General features: G+C 46.6%; 1 protein-coding gene across 2 annotated transcripts; it reads right to left on the bottom strand.

Moving 5' to 3' along the window:
* Positions 1 to 4: 4 nt before the first annotated feature.
* Positions 5 to 20,915, bottom strand: LOC139395666 (DNA-directed RNA polymerase I subunit RPA49-like). Of its 2 annotated transcripts, none has more exons than XM_071142992.1 (13): positions 20,768 to 20,915; positions 20,298 to 20,401; positions 19,445 to 19,521; positions 16,590 to 16,675; positions 13,414 to 13,472; positions 13,032 to 13,176; positions 9,542 to 9,652; positions 8,539 to 8,632; positions 8,239 to 8,369; positions 5,719 to 5,800; positions 5,056 to 5,187; positions 975 to 1,807; positions 5 to 120 (listed from the first exon to the last, which is right to left on the bottom strand). In XM_071142992.1, the coding sequence occupies exons 1-12, from the start codon at positions 20,829 to 20,831 to the stop codon at positions 1,642 to 1,644; spliced, it is 1,251 nt and encodes a 416-aa protein (XP_070999093.1). In that variant the 5' UTR covers positions 20,832 to 20,915; the 3' UTR covers positions 5 to 120; positions 975 to 1,641. The 2 variants fall into 2 exon arrangements, with proteins under 2 accessions (XP_070999093.1, XP_070999094.1); XM_071142993.1 differs by having other exon boundaries at positions 5 to 59.
* Positions 20,916 to 20,922: the final 7 nt, after the last annotated feature.

The following is a 20,922-nucleotide window of genomic DNA, read 5'->3' as shown; positions in this document are numbered from 1 at the left end:
TTCCTCAGTTCTTCCAGACAGGTCATGTTCTGACAGAGCGGTATGAACTCACACACAACCTGAACTCAGTTTATTACATTAAATGATGTTCTGACAGAGCGGTATGAACTCACACACAACCTGAACTCAGTTTATTACATTAAATGATGTTCTGACAGAGCGGTATGAACTCACACACAACCTGAACTCAGTTTATTACATTAAATGATGTTCTGACAGAGCGGTATGAACTCACACACAACCTGAACTCAGTTTATTACATTAAATGATGTTCTGACAGAGCGGTATGAACTCACACACAACCTGAACTCAGTTTATTACATTAAATGATGTTCTGACAGAGCGGTATGAACTCACACACAACCTGAACTCAGTTTATTACATTAAATGATGTTCTGACAGAGCGGTATGAACTCACACACAACCTGAACTCAGTTTATTACATTAAATGATGTTCTGACAGAGCGGTATGAACTCACACACAACCTGAACTCAGTTTATGACATTAAATGATGTTCTGACAGAGCGGTATGAACTCACACACAACCTGAACTCAGTTTATTACATTAAATGATGTTCTGACAGAGCGGTATGAACTCACACACAACCTGAACTCAGTTTATTACATTAAATGATGTTCTGACAGAGCGGTATGAACTCACACACAACCTGAACTCAGTTTATTACATTAAATGATGTTCTGACAGAGCGGTATGAACTCACACACAACCTGAACTCAGTTTATTACATTAAATGATGTTCTGACAGAGCGGTATGAACTCACACACAACCTGAACTCAGTTTATTACATTAAATGATGTTCTGACAGAGCGGTATGAACTCACACACAACCTGAACTCAGTTTATTACATTAAATGATGTTCTGACAGAGCGGTATGAACTCACACACAACCTGAACTCAGTTTATTACATTAAATGATGTTCTGACAGAGCGGTATGAACTCACACACAACCTGAACTCAGTTTATGACATTAAATGTTTTATTTGTTTACAGAATACTGTGAGGAGGGTTTCTAGTATCCATCTTTATCTAACCCTCTTTACTCCTCTAGGAATATTTACCCTCTCCCCTTCACTCTTCCTCCTTACCCCGATCTTCCTCTCCTCCCTCTCTAGGAATATTTACCCTCTTCCTCCTTATCCCCGTCTTCCTCACCTCCCCTCTCTAGGAATATTTACCCTCTACCCTTCACTCTTCCTCTCCTCCCCGTTATCCCCGTCTTCCTCACCTCCCCTCTAGGAATATTTACCCTTCCCTCTTCCTCAATACCCCGGTCTTCCTCTCCTCCCTCTCTAGGAATATTTACCCTCTCCTCTTCCTCCTTACCCCATGTCTTCCTCCCCTCCTCCTTACACTTCAATCACACCGACAGAGTCATTACATGTTGGTACACCCAGACGTACATTCATCTCCAGTAAACAACGCTGCGCAGTGCGTTCTGGGTAGAGCGTCACGTTGGATGTGTCAGACTGTCTGCTGCAGACGGCTTGGCAGAAACGGTAGTAGAAGGTGAACGTTGAACTTCAGACATAACCAGACGACGCTGCGTACTATTTTGCTCAGTGGGACGCTGCCGGTGTGTTTTGGAAGCGTTTCCCCTCGTCTTCCTCGTCTTCCTCTAATGCATTTTTTTGCGTTTGCGTATCTCCGTGAACGTGTGGTATTTGACGAGGGGCAGCCGCAGAGACGCCAGTCTGTTTTCGGCCTTCGGACCGTCGTCGTCCCCCGTCACACAGCCGTGTCTGGACAGGGTCAGCCCCATCGACTTGGCCACCTCCACCATCCTACACACACACACAGAGAGAGACACACACACACACACAGAGAGAGACACACACACACACACACACACAAAGAGATACACACACACACACACAGAGATACACACACGGAGATACACACACACACACACAGAGATACACACACACACACACAGAGATACACACACACACACAGAGATACACACACACACACAGAGATACACACACACACACACAGAGATACACACACACACAGAGATACACAGAGATAAAATATCAGTAACGCTGTTGCGTTTGTGTTTTATTAATTATTTCACCTTTATTTATTTATTTAACCAGGTAGGACTAGTTGAGAACACCTTTATTTATTTATTAACCAGTTAGGCCAGTTGAGAACACCTTTATTTAACCAGGTAGGCCAGTTGAGAACACCTTTATTTAACCAGGTAGGCCAGTTGAGAACACCTTTATTTAACCAGGTAGGCTAGTTGAGAACACCTTTATTTAACCAGGTAGACTAGTTGAGAACACCTTTATTTAACCAGGTAGGCTAGTTGAGAACACCTTTATTTAACCAGGTAGACTAGTTGAGAACACCTTTATTTAACCAGGTAGGCTAGTTGAGAACACCTTTATTTAACCAGGTAGGCCAGTTGAGAACACCTTTATTTAACCAGGTAGGCCAGTTGAGAACACCTTTATTTAACCAGGTAGGCCAGTTGAGAACACCTTTATTTAACCAGGTAGGCTAGTTGAGAACACCTTTATTTAACCAGGTAGGCCAGTTGAGAACACCTTTATTTAACCAGGTAGGCCAGTTGAGAACACCTTTATTTAACCAGGTAGGCCAGTTGAGAACACCTTTATTTAACCAGGTAGGCTAGTTGAGAACACCTTTATTTAACCAGGTAGACTAGTTGAGAACACCTTTATTTAACCAGGTAGGCTAGTTGAGAACACCTTTATTTAACCAGGTAGGCTAGTTGAGAACACCTTTATTTAACCAGGTAGGCTAGTTGAGAACACCTTTATTTAACCAGGTAGGCTAGTTGAGAACACCTTTATTTAACCAGGTAGGCTAGTTGAGAACACCTTTATTTAACCAGGTAGACTAGTTGAGAACACCTTTATTTAACCAGGTAGGCTAGTTGAGAACACCTTTATTTAACCAGGTAGGCTAGTTGAGAACACCTTTATTTAACCAGGTAGGCTAGTTGAGAACACCTTTATTTAACCAGGTAGGCTAGTTGAGAACACCTTTATTTAACCAGGTAGGCTAGTTGAGAACACCTTTATTTAACCAGGTAGGCCAGTTGAGAACACCTTTATTTAACCAGGTAGGCTAGTTGAGAACACCTTTATTTAACCAGGTAGGCCAGTTGAGAACACCTTTATTTAACCAGGTAGGCTAGTTGAGAACACCTTTATTTAACCAGGTAGGCCAGTTGAGAACACCTTTATTTAACCAGGTAGGCCAGTTGAGAACACCTTTATTTAACCAGGTAGGCAAGTTGAGAACACCTTTATTTAACCAGGTAGGCTAGTTGAGAACACCTTTATTTAACCAAGTAGGCTAGTTGAGAACACCTTTATTTAACCAGGTAGGCAAGTTGAGAACACCTTTATTTAACCAGGTAGGCTAGTTGAGAACACCTTTATTTAACCAGGTAGGCTAGTTGAGAACACCTTTATTTAACCAGGTAGGCCAGTTGAGAACAGGTTCTCATTTACAATTGCGACCTGGCCAAGATAAAGCGTAGCAGTTCGACAAACAACAACAACACAGAGTTACACATGGAATAAACAAAACATACAGTCAATAATACAGTAGAACAAAAGTCTATATACAGTGAGTGGAAATGAGGTAAGATAAGGAAATAAATAGGCCATGGTGGCGAAGTAATTACAATATAGCAATTAAACACTGGAGTGGTAGATCGGCAGAAGATGAATGTGCAGGTAGAGATACTGGGGTGCAAAGGAGCAAAATAAATAAATAAATACCAGTATGGGGATGAGGTAGATAGATGGGCTGTTTACAGATGGGCTATGAACAGGTGCAGTGATCTGTGAGCTGCTCTGACAGCTGGTGCTTAAAGCTAGTGAGGGAGATAAGAGTCTCCAGCTTCAGAGATTTTTGCCGTTCGTTCCAGTCATTGGCAGCAGAGAACTGGAAGGAAAGGCGACCAAAGGAGGAAATGGCTCTGGGGGTGACCAGTGAGATATACCTGCTGGAGCGCGTGCTACGATTGGGTGCTGCTATGGTGACCAGTGAACTGATATAAGGCGGGGATTTACCTAGCAGAGACTTGTAGATAACCTGTAGCCAGTGGGTTTGGCGACGAGTATGAAGCGAGGGCCAGCCAACGAGAGCGTACAGGGCGCAATGGTGGGTAGTATATGGGGCTTTGTTGACAAAATGAATGGCAGTGTGATAAACTGCATCCAATTTGTTGAGTAGGGTATTGGAGGCTATTTTGTAAAGGACATCGCCAAAGTCGAGGATCGGTAGGATGGTCAGTTTTACGAGGGTATGTTTGGCAGCATGAGTGAAGGAGGCTTTGTTGCGATACAGGAAGCGGTTTCTAGATTTAATTTTGGATCTAGATCTGATTTTGGATTGGAGATGCTTAATGTGAGTCTGGAAGGAGAGTTTACAGTCTAACCAGACACCCAGGTGTTCAAAATGGTTGGTGATCTGTTTGTTAACTTTGCTTTCGAAGACCTTAGAAAGGCAGGGTAGGATAGATATAGGTCTGTAGCAGTTTGGGTCGAGAGTGTCTCCCCCTTTGAAGAGGGGGATGACCGTGGCAGCTTTCCAATCTTTGGGAATCTCAGACGATACGAAAGAGGTTGAACAGGCTGGTAATAGGGGTTGCAACAATTTCGGCACCTCATTTTTTTTTTTAAAGAGGTGTGTCTCTCGCTCTCCTGTTCTGTGACCCCCCCCCCAGGTCTCTCTCCTGTTCTCTGTGACCCCCCACAGGTCTCTCTCCTGTTCTCTGTGACCCCCCCAGGTCTCTGTGACCCCCCAGGTCTCTCACCGTTTCTCTGTGACCCCCCCAGGTCTCTGTGGCCCCCCCAGGTCTCTGTGACCCCCCCCAGGTCTCTCTCCTGTTCTGTGACCCCCCAGGTCTCTCACCGCTTTTCTGTGACCCCCCCAGGTCTCTGTGACTCCCCCCCAGGTCTCTGTGACTCCCCCCCAGGTCTCTGTGACCCCCCCCCCCCCCCCCAGGTCTCTCTCCTGTTCTGTGACCCCCCAGGTCTCTCACCGTTTCTCTGTGACCCCCAGGTCTCTGTGTAACAGTGTGAGGTCAGCGGTCATGTCTCCCATGTGGAGCAGCAGGGCCAGGCAGTACGCTGCCACCTTCACACGCATCGACGTAGACACCACGTTCTGCACCCTAGAGACACACACACACACACACACACACACACACACACACACACACACACACACACACACACACACACACACACACACACACACACACACACACACACACACACACACACACACACACACACACACACACACACACACACACACACACACACACACACACACACACACACACACACACATTAATACCAATGTAGCTACTGAATTTAACTAAATCTGTTTTTTAGTGCACTATGTAGGGTGCTATTTGAAAAGCAGACGATCTATGGGCCCGGGTCTAGTGCACTACGTAGGGTGCTATTTGAAAAGCAGACGATCTATGGACCCGGGTCTAGTGCACTACGTAGGGTGCTATTTGAAAAGCAGACGATCTATGGACCCGGGTCTAGTGCACTACGTAGGGTGCTATTTGAAAAGCAAGACGATCTATGGGCCCGGGTCTAGTAGGGTGCTATTTGAAAAGCAGACGATCTATGGACCCGGGTCTAGTGCACTACGTAGGGTGCGAGGGTGCCAGCGAGTGGACAGCTACCTGCCGTTATTGAAGGTCTCCACGGTGAAGGTCCTCATCAGCTTGATGTGGATGATACGAGGGCAGCCCTCCTCCTGCCCGACTAGAAAACAACATTAACACAACCCTTAATGATACGAGGGCAGCCCTCCTCCTGCCCGACTAGAAAACAACATTAACACAACCCTTAATGATACGAGGACAGCCCTCCTCCTGACTAGAAAACATTAACACAACCCTTAATGATATGAGGGCAGCCCTCCTCCTGCCCGACTAGAAAACATTAACACAACCCTTAATGATACGAGGGCAGCCCTCCTCCTGACTAGAAAACATTAACACAACCCTTAATGATACGAGGACAGCCCTCCTCCTGACTAGAAAACATTAACACAACCCTTAATGATACGAGGACAGCCCTCCTCCTGACTAGAAAACATTAACACAACCCTTAATGATACGAGGGCAGCCCTCCTCCTGACTAGAAAACATTAACACAACCCTTAATGATACGAGGGCAGCCCTCCTCCTGCCCGACTAGAAAACAACATTAACACAACCCTTAATGATACGAGGGCAGCCCTCCTCCTGCCCGACTAGAAAACAACATTAACACAACCCTTAATGATACGAGGACAGCCCTCCTCCTGCCCGACTAGAAAACATTAACACAACCCTTAATGATACGAGGACAGCCCTCCTCCTGCCCGACTAGAAAACAACATTAACACAACCCTTAATGATACGAGGACAGCCCTCCTCCTGCCCGACTAGAAAACAACATTAACACAACCCTTAATGATACGAGGACAGCCCTCCTCCTGCCCGACTAGAAAACAACATTAACACAACCCTTAATGATACGAGGGCAGCCCTCCTCCTGCCCGACTAGAAAACAACATTAACACAACCCTTAATGATACGAGGGCAGCCCTCCTCCTGCCCGACTAGAAAACAACATTAACACAACCCTTAATGATACGAGGGCAGCCCTCCTCCTGCCCGACTAGAAAACAACATTAACACAACCCTTAATGATACGAGGGCAGCCCTCCTCCTGCCCGACTAGAAAACAACATTAACACAACCCTTAATGATACGAGGGCAGCCCTCCTCCTGACTAGAAAACATTAACACAACCCTTAATGATACGAGGACAGCCCTCCTCCTGCCCGACTAGAAAACAACATTAACACAACCCTTAATGATACGAGGGCAGCCCTCCTCCTGCCCGACTAGAAAACAACATTAACACAACCCTTAATGATACGAGGACAGCCCTCCTCCTGCCCGACTAGAAAACAACATTAACACAACCCTTAATGATACGAGGGCAGCCCTCCTCCTGCCCGACTAGAAAACAACATTAACACAACCCTTAACGATACGAGGGCAGCCCTCCTCCTGCCCGACTAGAAAACAACATTAACACAACCCTTAATGATACGAGGGCAGCCCTCCTCCTGCCCGACTAGAAAACAACATTAACACAACCCTTAATGATACGAGGACAGCCCTCCTGCCCGACTAGAAAACAACATTAACACAACCCTTAATGATACGAGGGCAGCCCTCCTCCTGCCCGACTAGAAAACAACATTAACACAACCCTTAATGATACGAGGGCAGCCCTCCTCCTGCCCGACTAGAAAACAACATTAACACAACCCTTAATGATACGAGGGCAGCCCTCCTCCTGCCCGACTAGAAAACAACATTAACACAACCCTTAATGATACGAGGACAGCCCTCCTGCCCGACTAGAAAACAACATTAACACAACCCTTAATGATACGAGGGCAGCCCTCCTCCTGCCCGACTAGAAAACAACATTAACACAACCCTTAATGATACGAGGACAGCCCTCCTGCCCGACTAGAAAACAACATTAACACAACCCTTAATGATACGAGGACAGCCCTCCTCCTGACTAGAAAACAACATTAACACAACCCTTAATGATACGAGGGCAGCCCTCCTCCTGCCCGACTAGAAAACAACATTAACACAACCCTTAATGATACGAGGGCAGCCCTCCTCCTGCCCGACTAGAAAACAATATTAACACAACCCTTAATGATACGAGGGCAGCCCTCCTCCTGCCCGACTAGAAAACAACATTAACACAACCCTTAATGATACGAGGGCAGCCCTCCTCCTGCCCGACTAGAAAACAACATTAACACAACCCTTAATGATACGAGGGCAGCCCTCCTCCTGCCCGACTAGAAAACAACATTAACACAACCCTTAATGATACGAGGGCAGCCCTCCTCCTGCCCGACTAGAAAACAACATTAACACAACCCTTAATGATACGAGGGCAGCCCTCCTCCTGCCCGACTAGAAAACAACATTAACACAACCCTTAATGATACGAGAGATTAGAGATTATGTTCTCGGTGAACACTACAGGTGCAGGCTCAAACAAGGATTACTTTTTAAAAAGTCAACACTTGCTTCTCACACACACACACACACAGAGAGACAGACACACACGCAGAGACAGACAGACACACACACACACGGCATGGCACTCACACTTGCGAGTCATGTTTTTCTGCCGTGCCAGTTTGAGCAGCAGGAGGAGGTAGAAGGCACAGCGAGCATGTCTCTCTCTGGCCACGCCCTCTCTGGGCAGGCTCTCCAACTGATGCACCACGCTCTGACACCTGGAACAACAACGTCAATACAACGTCAACAACACAACAACGCCACCACCGTGTCAACAACACAACAACAACACATCAACAACAATGTCAACAACATATCAACAACAACAACAACGTCAACAACAACACCACAACAACGTCAACAACAGTATGAGTGTTGTAGTCCGACCCTTCATCTGTTAAGTTCTGTAGTTCCTCCGGGGTCAGGGCGGCCATCTTGGAGCCAGCAGCATCCAGGACATCGTACTCCACCGGAGACAGGACTGGGACTCAGGTAAGGACACACACACATTAACCTGGTCATACACACACATTAACCTGGTCACACACACACACACATTAACCTGGTCACACACGCACATTAACCTGGTCACACATTAACCTGGCCATACACACACACACACATTAACCTGGCCATACACACACACATTAACCTGGTCACACATTAACCTGGCCATACACACACACATTAACCTGGCCATACACACACACATTAACCTGGCCATACACACACACATTAACCTGGTCACACATTAACCTGGCCATACACACACACATTAACCTGGTCACACATTAACCTGGCCATACACACACACATTAACCTGGCCATACACACACACATTAACCTGGTCACACATTAACCTGGCCATACACACACACACACATTAACCTGGCCATACACACACACATTAACCTGGTCACACATTAACCTGGCCACACACACACACACACACACACACACACACACACACACATTAACCTGCTCACACACACATTAACCTGCTCACACACACATTAACCTGCTCACACACACACACACACACATTAACCTGCTCACACACACACACACACACACACACACACACACACCTTAACCTGGAGTCACACACACACACACACACACACACACAGCTTAACCTGGAGTCACACACACACACACAGCTTAACCTGGAGTCACACACACACAGCTTAACCTGGAGTCACACACACACAGCTTAACCTGGAGTCTCACACACAGCTTAACCTGGAGTCTCACACACACCTTAACCTGGAGTCTCTCACACACCTTAACCTGGAGTCTCACACACACCTTAACCTGGAGTCTCTCACACACACACACACACACACAGCTTAACCTGGAGTCACACACACACAGTCCAGGTGAAGGATACTGTCGTCAAACAGGTAGACGTGTTGAGGTGTGTCGGCGTCGGGGTAGCAGGGAGGAAGGTAATGAGACACTTCAGACTGGGACTCTGCCTGAACAACCTCCTGCTGAAGGGCTGGAGGAGGGAAACATTCACTGTGTTACTGCTGTGTGCTACTGTACAGGTGTGTGTGCTACTGTACAGGTGTGTGTGTGTACGTCTTCTGGTCTGACTGTGTTACTGTACAGGTGTGTGTGTGTGTGTTACTGTACAGCTGTGTGTTACTGTACAGGTGTGTGTTACTGTACAGGTGTGTGTGTGTGTGTGTGTGTGTTACTGTACAGCTGTGTGTTAATGTACAGGTGTGTGCTACTGTACAGGTGTGTGTGTTACTGTACAGGTGTGTGTGTTACTGTACAGGTGTGTGTGCGTGTGTGTGTGTGTGTGTTACTGTACAGCTGTGTGTTAATGTACAGGTGTGTGCTACTGTACAGGTGTGTGTGTTACTGTACAGGTGTGTGTGCTACTGTACAGGTGTGTGTTACTGTACAGGTGTGTGTTACTGTACAGGTGTGTGTGTGTGTGTGTGTGTGTGTGTGTTACTGTACAGCTGTGTGTTAATGTACAGGTGTGTGTGTTACTGTACAGGTGTGTGCTACTGTACAGGTGTGTGTGTTACTGTACAGGTGTGTGTGTTACTGTACAGGTGTGTGTGTTACTGTACAGCTGTGTGTTAATGTACAGGTGTGTGCTACTGTACAGGTGTGTGTGTTACTGTACAGGTGTGTGCTACTGTACAGGTGTGTGTGTTAATGTACAGGTGTGTGCTACTGTACAGGTGTGTGTGTTACTGTACAGGTGTGTGTGTTACTGTACAGCTGTGTGTTAATGTACAGGTGTGTGCTACTGTACAGGTGTGTGTGTTACTGTACAGGTGTGTGTGTTACTGTACAGGTGTGTGTGTTACTGTACAGGTGTGTGTGCGTGTGTGTGTGTGTTACTGTACAGCTGTGTGTTAATGTACAGGTGTGTGCTACTGTACAGGTGTGTGTGTTACTGTACAGGTGTGTGTGCTACTGTACAGGTGTGTGTTACTGTACAGGTGTGTGTTACTGTACAGGTGTGTGTGTGTGTGTGTGTGTTACTGTACAGGTGTGTGTGTTACTGTACAGGTGTGTGTGCGTGTGTGTGTGTGTGTGTGTTACTGTACAGCTGTGTGTTAATGTACAGGTGTGTGCTACTGTACAGGTGTGTGTGTTACTGTACAGGTGTGTGTGCTACTGTACAGGTGTGTGTTACTGTACAGGTGTGTGTGTTACTGTACAGGTGTGTGTGTTACTGTACAGCTGTGTGTTAATGTACAGGTGTGTGCTACTGTACAGGTGTGTGTGTTACTGTACAGGTGTGTGTGTTACTGTACAGGTGTGTGTGTTACTGTACAGGTGTGTGTGCGTGTGTGTGTGTGTTACTGTACAGCTGTGTGTTAATGTACAGGTGTGTGCTACTGTACAGGTGTGTGTGTTACTGTACAGGTGTGTGCTACTGTACAGGTGTGTGTTTTAATGTACAGGTGTGTGCTACTGTACAGGTGTGTGTGTTACTGTACAGGTGTGTGTGTTACTGTACAGCTGTGTGTTAATGTACAGGTGTGTGCTACTGTACAGGTGTGTGTGTTACTGTACAGGTGTGTGTGTTACTGTACAGGTGTGTGTGCTACTGTACAGGTGTGTGTTACTGTACAGGTGTGTGTTACTGTACAGGTGTGTGTGTGTGTGTGTGTGTTACTGTACAGCTGTGTGTTAATGTACAGGTGTGTGTGTTACTGTACAGGTGTGTGCGTACGTCTTCTGGTCTGACTGTGTCCTTCAGAAAGTATTCAGACCCCTTGACTTATTCCACATGTTGTTACATTACAGCCTTATTCTAAAATGGATTACATAGTTTTTTCTCTCTCTCACCATAATGACATCACAGTACCTCATAATGACATCACAATACCTTATAATGACATCACAATACCCCATAATACCAAGTAGCAGGTTTTCATCAAGGATCTCTGTACTTTACTCCGTTCATCTTTCCCTCGATCCTGACTAGTCTCCCAGTCCCTGCCGCTGAAAAACATCCCCACAGCTTGACGCTGCCACCACCATGCTTCACCGTAGGGATGGTGCCAGGTTTTCTCTAGACGTGACGCCTGGCATTCAGGCCAAAGAGTTCAATCTTGATTTCATCAGACCAAAGAATCTTGTTTCTCACGGTCTGGGTGCTTTTTGGCAAACTACCAGCGGGCCAGAATGTGCCTTTTACTGAGGAGTGGCTTCCGTCTGGCCACTCTACCATAAAGGCCTGATTGGTGGAGAGCTGCAGAGATGGTTGTCCTTCTGGAAGGTTCTCCCATCTCCACAGAGGAACTCTATCAGAGTGACCATTGGGTTCTTCTCCCCAGATCGATCAGTGTGGCAGGGCGTCCAGCACTAGGAAGAGTCTTGGTAGTTCCAAACTTCTTCCATTTCAGAATGATGGAGGCCACTGTGTTCTCGGGGACCTTCAATGCTGCAGAAATGTTTTGGTACCCTTCCCCCAGATCTGTGCCTCGACACAATCCTGTCTCGGAGCTCTACGGACAATTCCTTCAGACCTCACGGCTTGTTTTTTGATCTGACACGCACTGTCAACTGTGCGACCTTATATAGACAGGTGTGTGTGCCTTTCCAAATCCTTCCCAATCAATTGAATTTACCACAGGTGGACTTGTGTGTTGTAGAAAGTTGTAGAAACACCTCAAGGATGATCAATGGAAACAGGATGCACCCGAACTCAATTCAGAGTCTCAATACTTATTTCGGTTTATTTTTTAATAAACATGCAAACATTTCTAAACCCGTTTTTCGCTTTGTCATTATGGGGTCTTGTGATGTCATTAAGGGGTCTTGTGATGTCATTAAGGGGTCTCGTGATGTCATTAAGGGGTCTTGTGATGTCATTAAGGGGTCTTGTGATGTCATTAAGGGGTCTTGTGATGTCATTAAGGGGTCTTGTGATGTCATTAAGGGGTCTTGTGATGTCATTAAGGGGCATTGTGATGTCATTAAGGGGTCTTGTGTGTTGATTTGAGGATAAAAAAGGCTGTAACTTAACAAAATGTGGAGAAAGAGAGAAGGGGTCTGAATACTTCCCAAATGTACTGTAGGTGTGTGTGTAGGTATACAGGTGTGTGTGTAGGTAGGTATACAGGTGTGTGTGTAGGTACCTTCCAGGCCCTTCTGGTCTATGATGGAATGGGCAGCCTTTGCTACAGCACTCTGCAGGGTCTCACTGTGTGTGTGTGTGTGTGTGTGTGTGTGTGTGTGTGTAGGTATACAGGTGTGTGTGTTGGTATACAGGTGTGTGTGTGTGTGTGTGTGGGTATACAGATGTGTGTGTGTGTGTGTGTGTGTGTGTGTGTAGGTATACAGGTGTGTGTGTGTGTGTGTGTGTGTAGGTAGGTATACAGGTGTGTGTGTGTAGGTACCTTCCAGGCCCTTCTGGTCTATGATGGTGTGGGCAGCCTTTGCTACAGCACTCTGCAGGGTCTCACTGCCCACCTGGTTTAGTCTCCTGGAGGTCAGAGCTCTCTTCTGCTTGTTGGTACCAAACGCCTCGATCAGAGAGTCCACCTGTAGGGGGGGTGGGGGGGGGGGGTTAGGTATTCATTCTTATGATTGATGTGATCAAATGCAGATTATACTGTAGCCCGCAGTGGATTTAGTAAAACAACACGTAAACCTGACAGGAAGTCTTGGGGGAAACTCTAATCCCTGGAACCAGAGACTAAGGGGAGGGGAGATGTTCAAGGCTGACGGAACTCTAGAACGTTCCGGGTTCTATTTTTTAACAGAAATGAACGGAGGTACCTTTTCCCTGTATGTTAGATCTGTGTTCTGGGACGCATCATTCTCTGTAGACGCCTCCCCTGGGAAACAGACGACATGTTAGTGAAGTCAGAGAGACGACTCCCCTGGGAAACAGACGACATGTTAGCGAAGTCAGAGAGACGACTCCCCTGGGAAACAGACGACATGTTAGTCAGAGAGACGACTCCCCTGGGAAACAGACGACATGTTAGTGAAGTCAGAGAGACGACTCCCCTGGGAAACAGACGACATGTTAGTCAGAGAGACGACTCCCCTGGGAAACAGACGACATGTTAGTCAGAGAGACGACGCTCCAGTTCAACACGGTGAGGTCGACCTACACCAGGTTGTATCGGGGGCTCCAGTTCAACACGGTGAGGTCGACCTACACCAGGTTGTATCGGGGGCTCCAGTTCAACACGGTGAGGTCGACCTACACCAGGTTGTATCGGGGGCTCCAGTTCAACACGGTGAGGTCGACCTACACCAGGTTGTATCGGGGGCTCCAGTTCAACACGGTGAGGTCGACCTACACCAGGTTGTATCGGGGGCTCCAGTTCAACACGGTGAGGTCGACCTACACCAGGTTGTATCGGGGGGCTCCAGTTCAACACGGTGAGGTCGACCTACACCAGGTTGTATCGGGGGCTCCAGTTCAACACGGTGAGGTCGACCTACACCAGGTTGTATCGGTGGGCTCCAGGTTGTATCGGGGGCTCCAACACGGTGAGGTCGACCTACACCAGGTTGTATCGGGGGCTCCAGTTCAACACGGTGAGGTCGACCTACACCAGGTTGTATCGGGGGCTCCAGTTCAACACGGTGAGGTCGACCTACACCAGGTTGTATTGTATCGGGGGGCTCCAGTTCAACACGGTGAGGTCGACCTACACCAGGTTGTATCGGGGGGCTTGGTGAGGTCGACCTACACCAGGTTGGCTCCAGTTCAACACGGTGAGGTCGACCTACACCAGGTTGTATCGGGGGCTCCAGTTCAACACGGTGAGGTCGACCTACACCAGGTTGTATCGGGGGCTCCAGTTCAACACGGTGAGGTCGACCTACACCAGGTTGTATCGGGGGCTCCAGTTCAACACGGTGAGGTCGACCTACACTAGGTTGTATCGGGGGCTCCAGTTCAACACGGTGAGGTCGACCTACACCAGGTTGTATCGGGGGCTCCAGTTCAACACGGTGAGGTCGACCTACACCAGGTTGTATCGGGGGCTCCAGTTCAACACGGTGAGGTCGACCTACACCAGGTTGTATCGGGGGCTCCAGTTCAACACGGTGAGGTCGACCTACACCAGGTTGTATCGGGGGCGAAAGTGACAAATACACATTTGATTGGGTTTGGTACAGCCATTCATCCAGCCTGTTTTTTTTTTTAAAACAGAAGAAGTTGATGACCCAATCACACATCAACCTCTATGTACTTGTGGAGATCTGATTGGTATAGGTCAGTGTTACCCAACTCCAGTACCCCCCAACAGCCCAACTCCAGTACCCCCCCCCCCCCCCATGGCCGACCCATTCTATCTTCTGAATTTAAATGATAACAAATCAAATTGGTTTCTGGTGTAGCAGGTAGACTGTCACACTGACAGGTTTTATCTGATAGGGGATGACTGTCACACTGAAGGGTTTGATCTGATAGGGGATGACTGTCACACTGAAGGGTTTTATCTGATAGGGGATGACTGTCACACTGAAGGGTGTTATCTGATAGGGGATGACTGTCACACTGAAGGGTTTTATCTGATAGGGGATGACTGTCACACTGAAGGGTGTTATCTGATAGGGTATGACTGTCACACTGACAGGTTTTATCTGATAGGGGATGACTGTCACACTGAAGGGTTTGATCTGATAGGGGATGACTGTCACACTGAAGGGTGTTATCTGATAGGGGATGACTGTCACACTGAAGGGTGTTATCTGATAGGGGATGACTGTCACACTGAAGGGTGTTATCTGATAGGGGATGACTGTCACACTGAAGGGTGTTATCTGATAGGGGATGACTGTCACACTGAAGGGTTTTATCTGATAGGGGATGACTGTCACACTGAAGGGTTTTATCTGATAGGGGATGACTGTCACACTGAAGGGTGTTATCTGATAGGGGATGACTGTCACACTGAAGGGTTTTATCTGATAGGGGATGACTGTCCCACTGAAGGGTGTTATCTGATAGGGGATGACTGTCACACTGAAGGGTGTTATCTGATAGGGGATGACTGTCACACTGAAGGGTTTTATCTGATAGGGGATGACTGTCCCACTGAAGGGTGTTATCTGATAGGGGATGACTGTCACACTGAAGGGTGTTATCTGATAGGGGATGACTGTCACACTGAAGGGTTTTATCTGATAGGGGATGACTGTCACACTGAAGGGTTTTATCTGATAGGGGATGACTGTCACACTGAAGGGTTTTATCTGATAGGGGATGACTGTCACACTGAAGGGTTTTATCTGATAGGGGATGACTGTCACACTGAAGGGTGTTATCTGATAGGGGATGACTGTCACACTGAAGGGTGTTATCTGATAGGGGATGACTGTCACACTGAAGGGTGTTATCTGATAGGGGATGACTGTCACACTGAAGGGTGTTATCTGATAGGGGATGACTGTCACACTGAAGGGTGTTATCTGATAGGGGATGACTGTCACACTGAAGGGTGTTATCTGATAGGGGATGACTGTCACACTGAAGGGTGTTATCTGATAGGGGATGACTGTCACTGGGTGTTATCTGATAGGGGATGACTGTCACACTGAAGGGTGTTATCTGATAGGGGATGACTGTCCCACTGAAGGGTGTTATCTGATAGGGGATGACTGTCCCACTGAAGGGTGTTATCTGATAGGGGATGACTGTCACACTGAAGGGTGTTATCTGATAGGGGATGACTGTCACACTGAAGGGTGTTATCTGATAGGGGATGACTGTCACACTGAAGGGTGTTATCTGATAGGGGATGACTGTCACACTGAAGGGTGTTATCTGATAGGGGATGACTGTCACACTGAAGGGTTTTATCTGATAAGGGATGACTGTCACACTGAAGGGTGTTATCTGATAAGGGATGACTGTCACACTGAAGGGTTTTATCTGATAGGGGATGACTGTCACACTGAAGGGTGTTATCTGATAGGGGATGACGTACCTGGGATGACGGGCTGCATGTTGAAGAGTTGAGCGTTGTGCACCTCCATCCTCATGGTCTCCTTGTTCAGCACCCCGACATAATACCTGAGACATAACAACACTGTCACCCTGCCACTGTTTTGGTAAACAGCTGAGAGACATAACAACACTGCCACCCTGCCACTGTTTTGGTAAACAGCTGAGAGACATAACAACACTGTCACCCTGCCACTGTTTTGGTAAACAGCTGAGAGACATAACAACAGTCACCCTGCCACTGTTTTGGTAAACAGCTGAGAGACATAATAACAACACTTCCACCCTGCCACTGTTTTGGTAAACAGCTGAGAGACATAATAACAACACTTCCACCCTGCCACTGTTTTGGTAAACAGCTGAGAGACATAATAACAACACTTCCACCCTGCCACTGTTTTGGTAAACAGCTGAGAGACATAATAACAACACTGTCACCCTGCCACTGTTTTGGTAAACAGCTGAGAGACATAATAACAACACTTCCACCCTGCCACTGTTTTGGTAAACAGCTGAGAGACATAACAACATGGTCACCCTGCCACTGTTTTGGTAAACAGCTGAGAGACATAATAACAACACTGCCACCCTGCCACTGTTTTGGTAAACAGCTGAGAGACATAACAACACTGCCACCCTGCCACTGTTTTGGTAAACTGCTGAGAGACATAACAACACTGTCACCCTGCCACTGTTTTGGTAAACAGCTGAGAGACATAACAACATGGCCACCCTGCCACTGTTTTGGTAAACAGCTGAGAGACATAACAACACTGTCACCCTGCCACTGTTTTGGTAAACAGCTGAGAGACATCACAACACTGTCACCCTGCCACTGTTTTGGTAAACAGCTGAGAGACATAACAACACTGCCACCCTGCCACTGTTTTGGTAAACAGCTGAGAGACATAACAACACTGTCACCCTGCCACTGTTTTGGTAAACAGCTGAGAGACATCACAACACTGACACCCTGCCACTGTTTTGGTAAACAGCTGAGAGACATAACAACACTGCCACCCTGCCACTGTTTTGGTAAACAGCTGAGAGACATAACAACACTGTCACCCTGCCACTGTTTTGGTAAACAGCTGAGAGACATAACAACACTGTCACCCTGCCACTGTTTTGGTAAACAGCTGAGAGACATAACAACACTGTCACCCTGCCACTGTTTTGGTAAACAGCTGAGAGACATAACAACACTGTCACCCTGCCACTGTTTTGGTAAACAGCTGAGAGACATAATAACAACACTGTCACCCTGCCACTGTTTTGGTAAACAGCTGAGAGACATAATAACAACACTGCCACCCTGCCACTGTTTTGGTAAACAGCTGAGAGACATAACAACACTGTCACCCTGCCACTGTTTTGGTAAACAGCTGAGAGACATAACAACACTGCCACCCTGCCACTGTTTTGGTAAACAGCTGAGAGACATAACAACACTGTCACCCTGCCACTGTTTTGGTAAACAGCTGAGAGACATAACAACACTGTCACCCTGCCACTGTTTTGGTAAACAGCTGAGAGACATAATAACAACACTGTCACCCTGCCACTGTTTTGGTAAACAGCTGAGAGACATAATAACAACATGGCCACCCTGCCACTGTTTTGGTAAACAGCTGAGAGACATAATAACAACACTGCCACCCTGCCACTGTTTTGGTAAACAGCTGAGAGACATAACAACAACAGAGCCACCCTGCCACTGTTTTGGTAAACAGCTGAGAGACATAACAACAACACTGCCACCCTGCCACTGTTTTGGTAAACAGCTGAGAGACATAACAACAACACTGCCACCCTGCCACTGTTTTGGTAAACAGCTGAGAGACATAATAACAACACTGTCACCCTGCCACTGTTTTGGTAAACAGCTGAGAGACATAATAACAACACTGCCACCCTGCCACTGTTTTGGTAAACAGCTGAGAGACATAACAACACTGCCACCCTGCCACTGTTTTGGTAAACAGCTGAGAGACATAACAACACTGCCACCCTGCCACTGTTTTGGTAAACAGCTGAGAGACATAACAACAACACTGCCACCCTGCCACTGTTTTGGTAAACAGCTGAGAGACATAACAACACTGCTACCCTGCCACTGTTTTGGTAAACAGCTGAGAGACATAATAACAACACTGCCACCCTGCCACTGTTTTGGTAAACAGCTGAGAGACATAACAACACTGCCAACCTGCCACTGTTTTGGTAAACAGCTGAGAGACATAACAACACTGCCACCCTGCCACTGTTTTGGTAAACAGCTGAGAGACATAACAACACTGCCACCCTGCCACTGTTTTGGTAAACAGCTGAGAGACATAACAACACTGCCACCCTGCCTCTGTTTTGGTAAACAGCTGAGAGACATAATAACAACACTGTCACCCTGCCACTGTTTTGGTAAACAGCTGAGAGACATAATAACAACACTGCCACCCTGCCACTGTTTTGGTAAACAGCTGAGAGACATAACAACACTGCCACCCTGCCACTGTTTTGGTAAACAGCTGAGAGACATAACAACACTGCCACCCTGCCACTGTTTTGGTAAACAGCTGAGAGACATAACAACACTGTCACCCTGCCACTGTTTTGGTAAACAGCTGAGAGACATAACAACACTGCCACCCTGCCACTGTTTTGGTAAACAGCTGAGAGACATAACAACAACACTGTCACCCTGCCACTGTTTTGGTAAACAGCTGAGAGACATAACAACACTGCCACCCTGCCACTGTTTTGGTAAACAGCTGAGAGACATAACAACATGGTTTTGATGTTTTTTGTGTGTGTTTTTTACCTGCTGAAATAAAAACTTACTTGCAAAGGTTGTTGCATTTTAAGGATCCCGTTCCAAAGTTATTACCAACATAGGAGAGTCTGTCTGATTCTGCAACCTAAACACAGGAAGAAGACCGTGTCAGAGAGAAGCAGCCTTAAAAACACAGGAAGAAGACCATGTCAGAGAGAAGTAGCCTTAAAACACAGGAAGTAGCCTTAACAACACAGGAAGAAGACTGTGTCAGAGAGAAGCAGCCTTAAAAACACACAGGAAGGAGACCGTGTCAGAGAGAAGTAACCTTAAAAACACAGGAAGTAGCCTTAAAAACACACAGGAAGAAGAGCGTGTCAGAGAGAAGTAGCTTTAAAAACACAGGAAGTAGCCTTAAAAACACACAGGAAGAAGAGCGTGTCAGAGAGAAGTAGCTTTAAAAACACAGGAAGAAGCCTTAAAAACACACAGGAAAAAGACCGTGTCAGAGAGAAGTAGCTTTAAAAACACACAGGAAGGAGAACGTGTCAGAGAGAAGTAGCCTTAAAAACATAGGAAGAAGACCGTGTCAGAGAGAAGTAGCCTTAAAAACATAGGAAGAAGACCGTGTCAGAGAGAAGTAGCCTTAAAAACACAGGAAGAAGACCGTGTCAGAGAGAAGTAGCTTTAAAAACACAGGAAGTAGCCTTAAAAACACAGGAAGAAGACTGTGTCAGAGAGAAGAAGGAATGTTGTTTTACCAAAAATGTCTAATATTTATAAACTCAATATTTATAATTTTACTTATTTATTTATCATATTTATCAACTCTGTGTTTTGCTCCTGGGTACAGATCCAAAACGGATCCCAGATCAGCGCTCTAGAGGCAACGTCACCCTACACCAGGCGTAGTGATCTCACCAGCATGCGTCGGTTCTTCTTCCTAGGGTTGGTCTCGTCCACGTTCTTATAGAAGCTGAAGTCCAGCTGCTGTGTGTTCCTCAGGGCGCCGTTAGAGAACTGAACTGTTGAGGAGAAAGAGGGGGATTGAGGATTGACATGAATGCGTATGTGTGTGAGGATGCTGTTTATCGACCACAGCTCTGCCTTCAATACCATAGTGCCCTCTATGCTCACCACAAAGCTCAGAGACATAAAAAAAATAAAATGGTATGCATTAGTTAATTTGACTCTTGGGAAGTAGATAAAGGACTTCAATGACAAAATCCCGAAGTTACAATACATTTAACGTCACTGCGTTAACATGAGCGCACCCACGTGTACTACGGAACAGGGTGGATTTACGTGTTGTCAATTCTTGGAGACGCTTAAAATTGCAATCTTGTATTTTCAATGAATAATTCGTCTGTAACATAAATAGTCATATTTACCAATAGTCGCTTTATCGTCTTCTCTCTCCTCTTCACAGCAAACCAATGTGCAGTTGGCATCCATGTTTGTTGTCAGTTAAGCGGATCTTAAAAAAACAAAACGGAAATATATTCACCCTCCACACACACACACACACACACACACACAAAACAAC

Source organism: Oncorhynchus clarkii, unplaced genomic scaffold (assembly GCF_045791955.1).
Source record: "Oncorhynchus clarkii lewisi isolate Uvic-CL-2024 unplaced genomic scaffold, UVic_Ocla_1.0 unplaced_contig_6398_pilon_pilon, whole genome shotgun sequence".
Lineage (NCBI taxonomy): Eukaryota > Metazoa > Chordata > Actinopteri > Salmoniformes > Salmonidae > Oncorhynchus > Oncorhynchus clarkii.
The sequence above is the reverse complement of the archived record's forward strand: the minus strand, read 5'-3'. Positions and strand labels throughout refer to the sequence as shown.